Source organism: Lates calcarifer, linkage group LG7_1 (assembly GCF_001640805.2).
Source record: "Lates calcarifer isolate ASB-BC8 linkage group LG7_1, TLL_Latcal_v3, whole genome shotgun sequence".
NCBI lineage: Eukaryota > Metazoa > Chordata > Actinopteri > Centropomidae > Lates > Lates calcarifer.
This window is the reverse complement of record NC_066839.1, coordinates 11,039,015-11,051,719: the sequence shown is the minus strand read 5'-3', so window position 1 is coordinate 11,051,719 and position 12,705 is coordinate 11,039,015. Positions and strand designations below refer to the sequence as shown.

General features: G+C 38.7%; 1 protein-coding gene across 1 annotated transcript in view; it reads left to right on the top strand.

Moving 5' to 3' along the window:
- The window catches only part of fig4a (FIG4 phosphoinositide 5-phosphatase a), a 43,621-nt gene extending 32,240 nt beyond the window's left edge, over positions 1 to 11,381 (top strand). Inside the window, 3 exon segments of the mRNA XM_018694508.2 lie at positions 3,550 to 3,638; positions 5,842 to 5,916; positions 10,387 to 11,381. Of these exon segments, the coding sequence (XP_018550024.1) occupies positions 3,550 to 3,638; positions 5,842 to 5,916; positions 10,387 to 10,564 (342 nt within the window). The 3' untranslated portion in view covers positions 10,565 to 11,381.
- The last annotated feature ends 1,324 nt before the right edge of the window (positions 11,382 to 12,705 follow it).

Here is a 12,705-nt window from a genome sequence, read left to right as displayed (position 1 = left end):
TACCTACCACTTAAATGATCTGCAACATACAGTATGATCTGCCAGTGCCTTTAACAATCTGTTGTGTATGTGTATGCCTCGATACACCACCACCAAAAAGACACAAGACAAAACTCAAATCATCAAGTTCATATTCATATCTCATCCGTATGTCATCCGTATAAATTACCTTAAACTGAATAAGTTGATGTTCACAATTTGACTCCACACACTGAAATACACATCTACTTTGGTGTTGTGGGTGCAAACAGAGTTTTCAAATCAAATTTTCCTCTGTAACCATCATTACCAGATCTTAACCAGACAGAAGATTAATACCACTTTTAAGTTTGTCAGTTAAGTATAAAGTGAGAGCTAATAGAGGATTAGCTTAGCATAGAGACTGGAAGCAGGGGGAAACATCCAGACTCACTAATTAACATGTTATATCTTTTAATATGTACACAAATACTGTAAAATAACAAGTTTTTTTTAAATGGGGAAATTAAATGCTTTAGCTATTTCTTAGCCAGACACACTGACCTGATGACACTAGCAGAGTTTCCCTTGCTTCAGTCTTTATGCTAAGCTAAGCTAATTACCTCATGGGTGTAGCTTTACATTTAACACAAAGACACAAAAGTTGTATCCATCTGCTCATCTAACTCTTGGCAAGAAAGCGCGCATGCACTTTCCCAAAATGTCCAGTTACTCCTCCGATTGCTGAAAATAGTTTTTCTATTTCTCTAAGTTATAAGAACTAGTAATGTTTTTGTACTGGTACCTCTACAACTCTTGAGTTGTTAATGGAACTGTTTCTCACTTCCCATCTCTATGACAACTGCATGTTTTACCAGCCAGAATTTGGTACACTACAAATGACATTCATCTCATAGATGGGTGATGAAGACACTACTAATTGGCTTTATCTTTTTATGCATTAAGACAAAAAATTGTTTTAATTAGCAGAACTGTGTTCACAGTATAATTTTTCTGTTCATTTTGGCTTGAAACCAAAAAGAGAATCTGGATCTCAAGAGAAATTTGAGAAGGACCATTTTTGAGTCTCTCTTGCTCCATCCATCTCTTTCCCCACCTGATTTATGACGTATTTTCCATAGGTTTTCTCTTCCCTGTCTTCTCGAGGCCTTGAGCAGTGAGCTGGTCATGAATATTACGCGCTGGACAGCCAGCTCACGTGTTGGGTGCACACACTCGTTCTCGTGTGGCTCGTGTTGCTGCCTCCGAGCCTGTCCCTGAGAATGAATTGCCGGGGTGCCAGCACGACACAAAACTGTTGAAATATTTAAACATCAGATCATTACCACATTTACCATGTAATTACACACGCTCATTTCATATTCCTCCTCAATATGGGCATACATGTGCCTGCACGAACATCAATAGATTTGCAATGTGTGTGGGTGCACGTATGTATTTAGACACTTGTCTGTGCTACACACACCATATGAATATGTATACGCTACATATACGTGTGTGTGTTCACAGCTGCTGTTTCTTGGACAAGGTCCTTTAACACCCTCATTCATTGTCCCCTCCCCGCAGCTCAGATCAATACAAATACAGTGAAAATTGAATGCATCATGTTGAGCATATTGCTGCAGCTTTAGAAAACAAAGAGAAGAATGGCATATCTGACTGCTGTAAGGCTACTCAAGGGCATGCCATTACATAACAAGCCTCTCTCTGTCCTCTCAGGTTCATAGAAAGACATAAGAAACACCCCCAGGTTTCATAAAAATTGCACATTTCTGAGGAGTATTTACATGACCTTTTCAACAGGCATGATAGTAATAAGTTTCTCTCAGTTAAATCTCTCTTAAAATACTAATAGTTAGGTTTGTCTACAGCCAAGAGCCTTTACATTTGGGGCTAGAAAGCACGACATAATATACTGTTGGACAAAAGAAATATCAGGTTTGAGAACAGGGCTGCTCTATTATAATATTGCATTTACAGAATCTCTTCTCTACCCAATTCATCAAACAACATTATCCTTGTTGTTAAGAAAAGTGTTTATTAACTGGATTAGCCAAAAACAGTCACTCATGTATGGATATTTTGTCTGGAAGTGGTTTCTCAAATGAGTTTCTACAAATTTTAATATTGTGTCCATATCATGATCTAAAATGACATAAACCATGATATAAAAGATTTCTTTTTTCCCATGTTAAAGGTTTACACTGCAGTATTCAGATCATGCTCAGCTGTTATGAAATGGTCCCAAGTCTGCCAAGAAAACACTCAGAACCACAATTTATCACCATCCCCGCAATCTCACACCAAGACACAAGGCAAGATGATTTTGTGCTGTTTATGTGAGATTCTGCCCCTGCCATTAGCGTGTGAACACAGAAACTGAGATTCACCAGGCCAGACAACGTTTTACCCACTAATTCACCTGTGAGTAAGCACGTGTCTGCTGTAGCCTCAGTGTCTTGTTCTTAGTTTATAGGAGTGTCATTTGCCTTTCTTTGCTGCTGCTTTAGACCGTCATCTTCAAGGTTCAACAGCAACATCTTCCTGTAAACCACTGATAGCTGTTATTTGATCATCATCAGCCTGTTGCATAGAAGGAAACAGCTCAACAATGGACAATGGCAAACATGTAAAAATACATTTCCACACAAAGATCAACCTGTATATTTAATAATAATTAATTTCCTTTCTACCTTTAGTTTTAGGTGATTAATCATTGTTAATCTCATTGATTAATTGCATTTTCCATTGGTGTTTAATATATTGTGCAACAGCGGGTTTCTTTTTACCATAGCCTCATGATAGAGTGCTGTTGGTTATAATTTCATTATCTGACTTGATTTAGCTGCTGCTTATTTTCGACTGATGACTTATTTGTAATTATATTTCTAAACTTACTTTAACAACTGATTAAGTTCTGATCACATAATCTTTTACTTTTTCTGCTGCACAAAGTAAAGGTGTAATTGTAGTAGGTGTAATTAAAAAATAGTTTTTCATGTCTATTTTTTGGTAGTAATCCATTTTAAGTGCTTATTTTAGTTTTAATTCAGTGTCACATTGTGAACTTCATGCCCTTTTCCCTCTCAGATTAAACCTTTTTTCAGATCTGTCAGCGTGAACCAGTCTGACCTTTTTAATCTGATCTCCTGTTTATTATTATTGTTTTATCCTTACACGCCCTGGACACTGAGAGCAGAAACCCCAGGAGGGCACTATCCCTGAACATGAAACCACCTCATCAGACACCAACAATCAAATTAGATTCAAAGTTGCTTGAATTACGCTCCTTGGGCCATCCTAATTAGTGAATCATTGGTGGAGAAGCAGCTGAACCTGATGACCTTGTCTGTACGACTTTTTAAGATTCTGAGTCACAGCCACTTTATTTGCTGTTTTGGAGGAGCCGGCTGTTAACGAGACGCTTTACCTGCTGAAGTGTGTCACATATTGCTCTTAACAGTCCTTTTGAGTTCATAGTTGAACTTCTGGTAAAACCTTTTTGTGTTTTTCTGTCTCGCTCACATGGAGCTGTAGCTTCTCACCTTTCCCCTCTCACTTCTTCATCAGGAGCAACAGCAGCAGCAGACAGTTAAGGAACCCTATGGACTCAATCTGGCTAAGTTTCCTGCTGAAAAAGATGTGCTCATTTACGAAAGGTAATATGCCACATGTACGCATGCACATATGATATTGATATTAGAATTAATACACACTTAAGAATGGTTGACCACAGTGTATATAGCTTGTTATGGTCTTTTAAGTTAGTACCATAAATATTGTAGTAGTACTTTCCATGACGTATAATTTGTAGTAAAGACAAAGTGCAGCTGATGGTGACAGTGATTGGTTTTGCATGTAGTTTTTGCTATTATTGGACAAATTTAAACTTTGAACTGATGATGGTCCTAGATGAAAAGTTATGGAGTCAACAGAGCGGACATGAATTAATGGCATTCCATCCAGTAGTTGATGAGATCCACACCACGTTTCTATGTGTTAAAGTATATTGTATATGCTGCATAATATATGAAAAAAGTGACTGTGTGCTGTTAGTCCGAGAGAGCAACACACACACACACACAGTTCTGGGTACATTTTTTGTCATGTCTCATACCTACCTAGTGGAGCTGACCTTCATCTCTCAGTATAACTGTAGGTCTGACCTTTTTGTGTGTGTGTGTGCATGCGTGTGTGTGTGTGTGTGTGTGTGTGTGTGTGTGTGTGTGTGTGTGTGTGTGACACGTTGAAGCAAACGCCAGCAAATGGAAGATACCCAGCTTTATTTTCTGTCTGTCTCTGCCCATTTAACTGGTCCTGAGGAAACATGCTTTCTTTTTTATTGTTATTGACAACACACCCAGTGCCCAAGACCAGAGAGGGGTGGAACACGCAGTCAGTGTCAGCACCCCCCCTCGGGGTGATATCGGTCATTTTGCAAAAAGGGACATTGTCAACTCTACCCTGCTGTGTGCATCACACTTCTGACCTCACTGCTCTTTGTCCACCTCTCCCTTCCCTCGCCACTGAGTTTCATTTTGTGTCTGTCCCTTCTCTTTCATCCTGTCTGTTCTCCCCGTATGCTCCCACCCATGTTGATGAGCCGCAGTGAATAGCCCTCATCAGGCTCTGAAACTGAACACAACTATCTGTTCTTTGGATATGAACTGCTCATTTGATACAGTGTGATGCATTTAATGAAGCTTCAATAGCTTTTTTTTTTTTTTTCTCCCACACAGGATAACTGGTCCAGCATATTATTTCAGTAGCTAGTGTTTGGTCAGGTCTTTAGAGCAATATTTACCATTTGTAGAAAACCAAGTGAACTTTCATTTTAGCAAATGCATGTATGAGTTGAGATATTACATAACGCAAGGCATGATTCACTGGCTGAGCCATTTATTTGAGAAATTGTACGACATAAACCAAGTAATAATAACATTATTGATATTAAACAAATCTATATGCAATAAACACCCAGTAGCCAGGGCCATCAATGTCTCATATGTCTCATATTTTGCAGAAGAGCCAGTAACATTTGTAGTTACCTAGGTTAGTGTTTTTCTTTATTGGATTGCTTCATTTGAAGGATTTCTCCAGTCTAAAGAAGTGAGAATTCAATTTTTCTCGAGAAGATGGCAGAAATTTGATTGAATTATCCTCTGACCCATTTTTGGGCTCCAAAAAATTGCTGTTTTGACAACTGTGTCTTAAAGCAAAAATACTGAATACCTGCCAGCTCAAAGACAGTTACAAGTCAATACAACAACAATGAATGAATTTACTGAAAGCAGCTTTTTGGAGATCTGTTTGAAGCTGGTTGCTCCTGCAGAAGAATGCATGCTACTATGTTTTACAACCTTGTTTTACTCGTGTCTCATCTGACTTTGATAGCAGGCACAGTTTTGAGGTGTGATTGAAGCAGGGGAGTTGACAAAAAAAAATCCAAATTGCAGTGAAGAATGTTGTTCATATTCTCCCACTGTAGTGGCTCATAATGAAAATGAAACTGCATTCATTATTGAGGCTGGAACTTGGAATGGCTCCAGAGATGGTAGCTGCAGCCATAGCTCCGCTAATCAATGCATTAATATTAAAAATCATAAGCAAGAGCCAGAGGGGAACTCTCAACTATTGCATATTGTTGTGTCTTTGCGGAAGAAAAATTACCTATGGGGACATTTGTGATTTGATGATGATGTGATCTGAACATTAGAGTTCTCACCAGACAGCTCATCTCTGAGTAATTGTATCAAAGAATAGACAATCTTCTAATTTCTCCTCATATGCTGAGGATGGTAGGAGCATGTAACATTTTTTGTGTTTGTTTTTTTTTTTTTTTTCTCCCTTCATTTCCTGCAGGTTTGCACATCTGGGCGAGAGCCAGCACAAAGTGGATAAAACTGAAAACATAAACCTGGAAAACATCATCTGCTTGTGAGTAAAACATGTGACACATTCACCCAAACACACACTCAGATCAAAAAAACAAACATATGTACCCAAACTCCATAATCCTCACTCACGTGTCATGTTGAGCATCAGGTCGCAATATTGGTTTGTAGTTATAATCCGCCCCCTTTTAAGCAGCACTCAACATTTCCAGCAGCCTTGGGACAAGTGAACACAGTTGCTCGGACTAAGTGGTCTCCGGAGAGGCTTCTAGCTGTGAGCTATTTAATCCTCATTACTTGTAACCAACCACTTTTCCTTTACTTCTTGTCATCCCTGCTATTTCCCAGTTGGTCCACCTATTGCCCTGCTGCTTACTGCAGCCATGACCCAGCAAGTTTTTTTTTCTTCTCCTCAGGCAAAATCTAAATTCAACCACATGTTGGAAGGCAACATGCAGCCATAAAGACGCCTGAGCAGTTTTCCCCCCTTTGTCATGCTTTATTTCTATCTAGTTATTTTGAATTCTTTTTCGCTCTTGCTCTCTCCCCATTTTCTCTCCCTCTCACACATATGGTACATGTCTGCTTTGCTAATGTTGTAACACCTCTGGGACTCAAATCAAACAGGCTTCGGTGTTGTTATTTAGGCATAACAAAGAGAATACATGGCAAAAAATAAACAGAGAAGCCTGATGGCAGTCTTTTCACAAGATATAATGTGTTAATTAATGAGGTGCTGCTGGTAGATGGATTGTGTTTCCTTTGAACAGAGCCAGGCTAGCTGCTTCCCCCTAATTCCAGTCTGTATGCTAAGGTAAGCTAACTAGCTGTAGCTTCTCATCTAACTCTCTGCCAGAAAGCGAATAAACTAATTTATATCATACAGACTCACAGTCTCAAGTGCATTGCAGAATCACATACTGGGTCATTAACCACATTAGCACACATTATTGAGAGTGCAAAAATAATAATAATGATAATAAAATAATCAATCATATTTCTATATTTCAGAATAAAAAGCATTTTCATTGCAGACAAAAAATTCTCAGTTGTCCAATTTCTACACTCCAATAAAGACCAGTATTCAAACAAACAAAGGGAGTAAGATATTTGTATTTGTAGTTATTAAGTACATTAAATATTAGTTAAGTTTTGTTATTATAGTGGACTGCCACTTGGTTCATGGTTCCTTCTACAAGAATATTCTTCACAAGAATAGTGCGCCAACCACTCAGCACTTGGTCTTCCTAAAAATATAACCAGCGTACTCAAGAAAAATAAACTGAACTCCACTCAAGACGAGAGATGCTTAGGTGAAGGATTTTGATAGAGGAAGAGTCACAAGGTAGCAGAGGCATGAGAGGAGACAGAAGGGGTTGTTTTATTGTTTAGCTCTAAAAACACATCCAGGTCTTCAGACGGAGATTGCAGTGTAGCTATGTGCAATGGAACGTAAATAGAAGTTGTGGAAATAATACCTTTTTCAGAATGGAAGAGTGGTTAAGATATGACAGAAATATATCCAACGTGACCATGTTTTGCTTCATCTTGTGTTGCACTTTGCTGTGTGAGAGCACAGGTTTGTGAGAGAGACAGAGTGTGGGTGAATAGAAAGATTGTTGACCAGGTTTGTATGAGGACCATGATTCAGAAGGTTTATTATAGTCAGCCATTTTCTAGGAAGCCATATGGAGACAAAGGTTGTTGTTCAGAGGAAGAAAGGTTGAAAGGTTGTGTGAAACTGAAGAGGGTAAAGGAATATCAACTCACAGAGAAGGGCCGCATTACATTTTAGGTGTTTTGGTTTGTTTTCAGCACATTAAATAAGACTAAGAGTCTACCTTGGCACGTCTGCGCATTTGTAAATGTTTTTGTAAATGTCAGCATGTTCATATACCACAAATGTCTGTACAATATTTCATGGCAGTCCATCCAATTGTTATTGAGATTTCTCTGAACCAAAGAGATAGACCAACCAACGTTATCATCCACAGGTCCATCTAGAAACAAGTTTCTGGTTGGCGCATTATTCTTGTGCAGAATATTCTTACATCCTGTCGTCTTGAAGTAGTGGAGACAATGATGCAGCCCATGCCTGACAGGTGCATCAGTTACTCACTGGACTGGATTCGTCATATAGTGATAATAAGATGCAAATTGGTGACATCTGGGAAGAGAAGTCAAGGATGTTGGATGAAATCTCTTTGACTTATTTTGTTGCCTCAGAATCTTGGCCGCATTTTTAGAAGGAGCACATGACTGGCTCTCTGAAAACGTGACTCTTCTAGTACATATATGCTGTCCCTGAAGATAAAAAAAATACTATCTCTAATTTAGCGCAGAGTGTTATACATCACACAAAGGTGTCAGACATACAGATATTCACTGAGCAACCTCAGTCAGCAGGGAATCGTAAGATCTTTTCATCCTTGTTCAGTTTGCATCTCTCCTTGTCTGACTATATCTTCAACTCTTGTCACTCTGGCCACTCATTAGTCCATTCGTCCGTGCTGTCATCCTCATATTAGGTCCACAAGGTCTGGCAGGTGCATTGTTGTTGTGCAACAGTGCTATTCTAAGACACTGTTACAGCACCCCCTAACATGTTTTCACTGTCAGGAGCCCCTTAGTCTGTCACCTCCCTCTGTGGTGATCCATCAGTAACAGGCAAAGTTGACGCGATTGGTGGGGGATAAAAGCAGGAAGGATGTAAACACAGTGGTGGATTCCTGCTGGGAAGCATTAGTAAGATGTGATGTTTCCTCCTTAAATTATAATGAGCTTTTAAATTGCAGATCCAGATTAATGGACAGTTATGACTGACTAAAAAGCTAATAGAACTCAAATGTTTTATAGATTTTTTTTATCAGGCATAAATTATGATCACTGTTACTCTACAGCTCACATCACTCGACATGTCTGCCTTTAATACGTCCATTGTAGACTCCAGCTCTTATATTGTTTCAAGTGACTTCGCCAGGGCACACTCAAAATTGCACTGCCTTGTTCATACCATAGTATCAAGGGTAGAAAGTATCATTTTAGCTCCAACATTTACATAAGTGATGTGATTATTTCAGTAGAGGTGAGGAGATTAACCTCCTTAATAAAAGTTATTCGCCAGCAATACAACTCTCAAATTGAGTTTGAGTCAGATGTGTTTTTGTCTTATATTTTTGAACTTTTTCACAACAATTCACAAAATGCACGTAATATGTATTTTGTTACCTATCAGAGAAATGAGTAAACGACTAATTAGTTTCTTTAATTAATTTATTTGCCTTCTTTTTCAAGCTTATGAGACAAAGTTAGCAAAACAATGTCTCCGATTTCTGATCAATCTTCCTCTCTTCCTTCCTCTTAAGTCATCATATTAATACATTATAATAATATTTATTTTTCACACCTTCCCCTACTTTCCATGTAGATTTAATGACATCTTTTAGTTTTTAAAGGACCAGTTTATAAGATTGAGTGGCATCTATTGGTGAGAATGCAGATTGCAACCAACTAAACCATCTAAATACTAATACAATACTATTGTATTAGTATTTAGATACTGTATTTAGTTGTTTAGTCTGTAAAACTATAGATAATAGCTGACATGTAACAAACTGTAATTAGCTGTGATGTCAACCTAAAAACACCAAAGGCCGTATATACAGCCACTGTTTGGCACAACATGACAGATTCCATTGAAGAGGACCCACTCCCTAGGTACATATTATTATGAATGAGGTGCAGATTAAGAAATGCTTTGGCACAGAAACACACTTCTGCTCGAACGATGGAGCAGATCTTGACAGCATCTAAGTGGGTCTTTCACATGTTTTTATGCACATTTTGAATTGGAAAAAACTGGTCCAAAAAAATGTTTAATGTTTAAGCCCAATTCAGTGATGCTTGCAGCGTCTTGGTTTCATCTGTCGGCACCAATTTAGGTTCAAAGTGGGTGCTTTAATTTACATTAAGCTCTTTGTTGAAGACTCCATGATGACACTCAGCCTGTTCATAATTCATCTTAAGGACTCCTTGACCTGTTGTGCTGATCATCAAGGAGGCATATTTGTAATGCAGCCATGTGTCTGAGCAGCTTCTCACCGGGGCCTCAGCTGCTGTTGAACTGGCTGACTGAATGGATGAACGGACAAGCACGCACATGATAATGCATCCTGAAGATTATGAGACATGCTTTAGAGCGTAGCTTCTGCGAAAACAGGAGTAATTTTGCTGTAAAAGCCCCATCTCTGCCATCCTCGTATTGTTTCCATTAACAGCCCTCTTAATGACCTGCTCTCTCCAGCAGATTTCACAAGGTGCTGATTGAATTAAAACATTTTTCTAGTCCTTAATGTACTTTTTAATGATCAACACAACTTAGATTTTTCCCTGATGTGAAAATTTAACTCAACCCACCTTTTTTTTTTTAACCTACATGTGATTTTCCTGAAATTACCTCTTCACTACATCCATCATTTGAAACATGCTTCTCTCCCTCTGTCCCCCCTCTCAGAGAGCCGGTGTCCTGCTTCACTGAGGACAGCATCTACGCCGTCTCTCCCCCGCGGGTGGACAGAGACAGCCAAGACGTGTTCGAGAGCCATGTGATGACGGGCCAGGGCCAGGTGAGGGCGCTGTGCAGGGACGACATGTTGATGTACAGGGAGTACGTAAAGAACAGGTACATGTGAGACACAGCTGACCCAACCTATATGCATGTCTGGGATGATCGGCCATAGTCCAACACAACGTTCCTGCTCGAAGACTCTCAAGGTGTTTTGGCTTCAATCAACTACCCAGCTGGAAAACAATTATCCATAATGAAGACAATGGTGCACAACCAACTTATATGTCCTATATTTGGACTAAACTAAGTGGTTAGTTTTTTTTTTTTTAATTAATCGAAGTAATTTGTGTGTTTTAATATCTTCAAATCTAATCCAGTTATGTTGGTTTTTTTAATTCATTCATGAGTTAACAGACTGCCTTTATGCTGTTTTTATTTGTTATATGTGTTATTTGCCATGAATTTAACTTGTAATTGCAACTATTTTAAGAAAGTTTATTTAACTATATGTACATTTAAAAATGTATTTTGAATCTAAAATTGATTAGACCATTAATAAGACGGTAGGCCCGAAGATTGTATTGATCCACCTCAAATGTGCTCTGAGTTTTTATTTTATTTTCATTCATTTTCTCAAATCAGTCCCAACAGGATTATATGTTTGCTTGAAGCAGTCAGAAACAGTGTTGAACAGTCTTACATAATGTAAGTCATACATGTACTGTAAATCCACTTCCACGTAAGTTTCTTTTTTGTCATCATATTTTGAATAGTGCACTGTGCGCTTTTGTTCACCAGCGGACAAAAGACATCACTGATACCTTGATATTGTGGGTTTTTATTAAACCTCATTCTTAGTTCACAAAACTGCACATTGAATTGTGTAAATGCATTTCTGAAAATTATGCATAGTACTTCAAAATTAAACTTTTATTTATCAACATGGTGTGACAGACTTGATTGCTGTTGCTCATGAGCAGTTTTCTACTCTGTCATTTTGCTTTTCTGCTTTTATGTTTGAGTTCTGTTGTCTTTTGCTCTTTTGTGCAAACAAAAACTGAATATTGTTCCCTTCATGCAGCCCTCTGTAATTGTTTCCCCTCTCTCCCACCATCCTCTCCTGTCAGTTTCTCTTTCTCCCCCATCCCTTTTTTACCCATTATGTTCCCAATTCACGCTTGTTCTATCACACTTTCTTTTTTCTCTCTCCTCTCTCTCATGCTCTTTTAGTACTTGCTTTTCAACTACGAGTGTCAGAAAATGTGAATGTGACGAAGACTGCCTTTTTCCTTGTAATACACACACACATTCAGCCAGCATACAGGCTGACCACTGGTCTCTGCATCAGTGCCTCGTGAGCCCAAGGAGAAGGGGTGGGGGTGGGGAGTTGCTACAGCATGTGATGTGATGGAGAACGGCAGGGGAATTAAAGAAAATAACTTTTTCCACTGTATTTAAAACCTAATTAACTCATTTGAAGAGGGGAGGAGAGAATGTGTTTCGTCCATATTCTTCCTTATTTTCAGTCCTTGCAGCCCTGTCATTATAATTGGAGTGCTTGGAGATGTTAAGAGCGCACTGCTAGTAGATATCGTGTAATGATACATTTCACCCAAAAGAGAAGCGAGCCTCTCAGCTGACGCTTGTTTCTTGTTTGCTACTTCTTGTCTTCTTTCTTTGATTTGAGTCAGGGTGCTTTTGTTGGTTCCAAATGTTTCATGAAATAATCACATTTTTGTTTTCTAAAAAAAAATAAAAAAGTAGAATAAGTGAATCTAAGTATGTAAGGTATCCCAGCTTGACATTTCTATCGGGTGACATACAAATATCCCCAGTTTTTCATGCTCCACCATGAAGTGGAAAATGAGGACGCTGGTGAGTGGTTTTCAATAGCGGTGTGAAGGTTTTCTAGTCTTCCCAGAAGTGGCTTTTGCTGTTACTAGATTTTCATATCACAACAGCGATACACAAAGTGCCACGGATCTTCACTGTATTACCACCCTTAAGAGCCATTTGTCCGTAAAGGGGTTGAAGGTGATTCGCAGAAAAACAATCAGTAGTTTACATTCTGTAGTTTATGTAGTCCCTGAAAGTTCTTACAACGCACACAGCATGCATGACTATTGTTTCTATTGTTGTGTGGGTGTACTTGTGTCCCATCACCCTAACATTTACAGGTTTATAACTCTTACTCAAGTCATATCTAATGATAGATTTCTGTTCAGATGTGGCTGCAGAGAGGACAAAAACTTACATCACTTACAT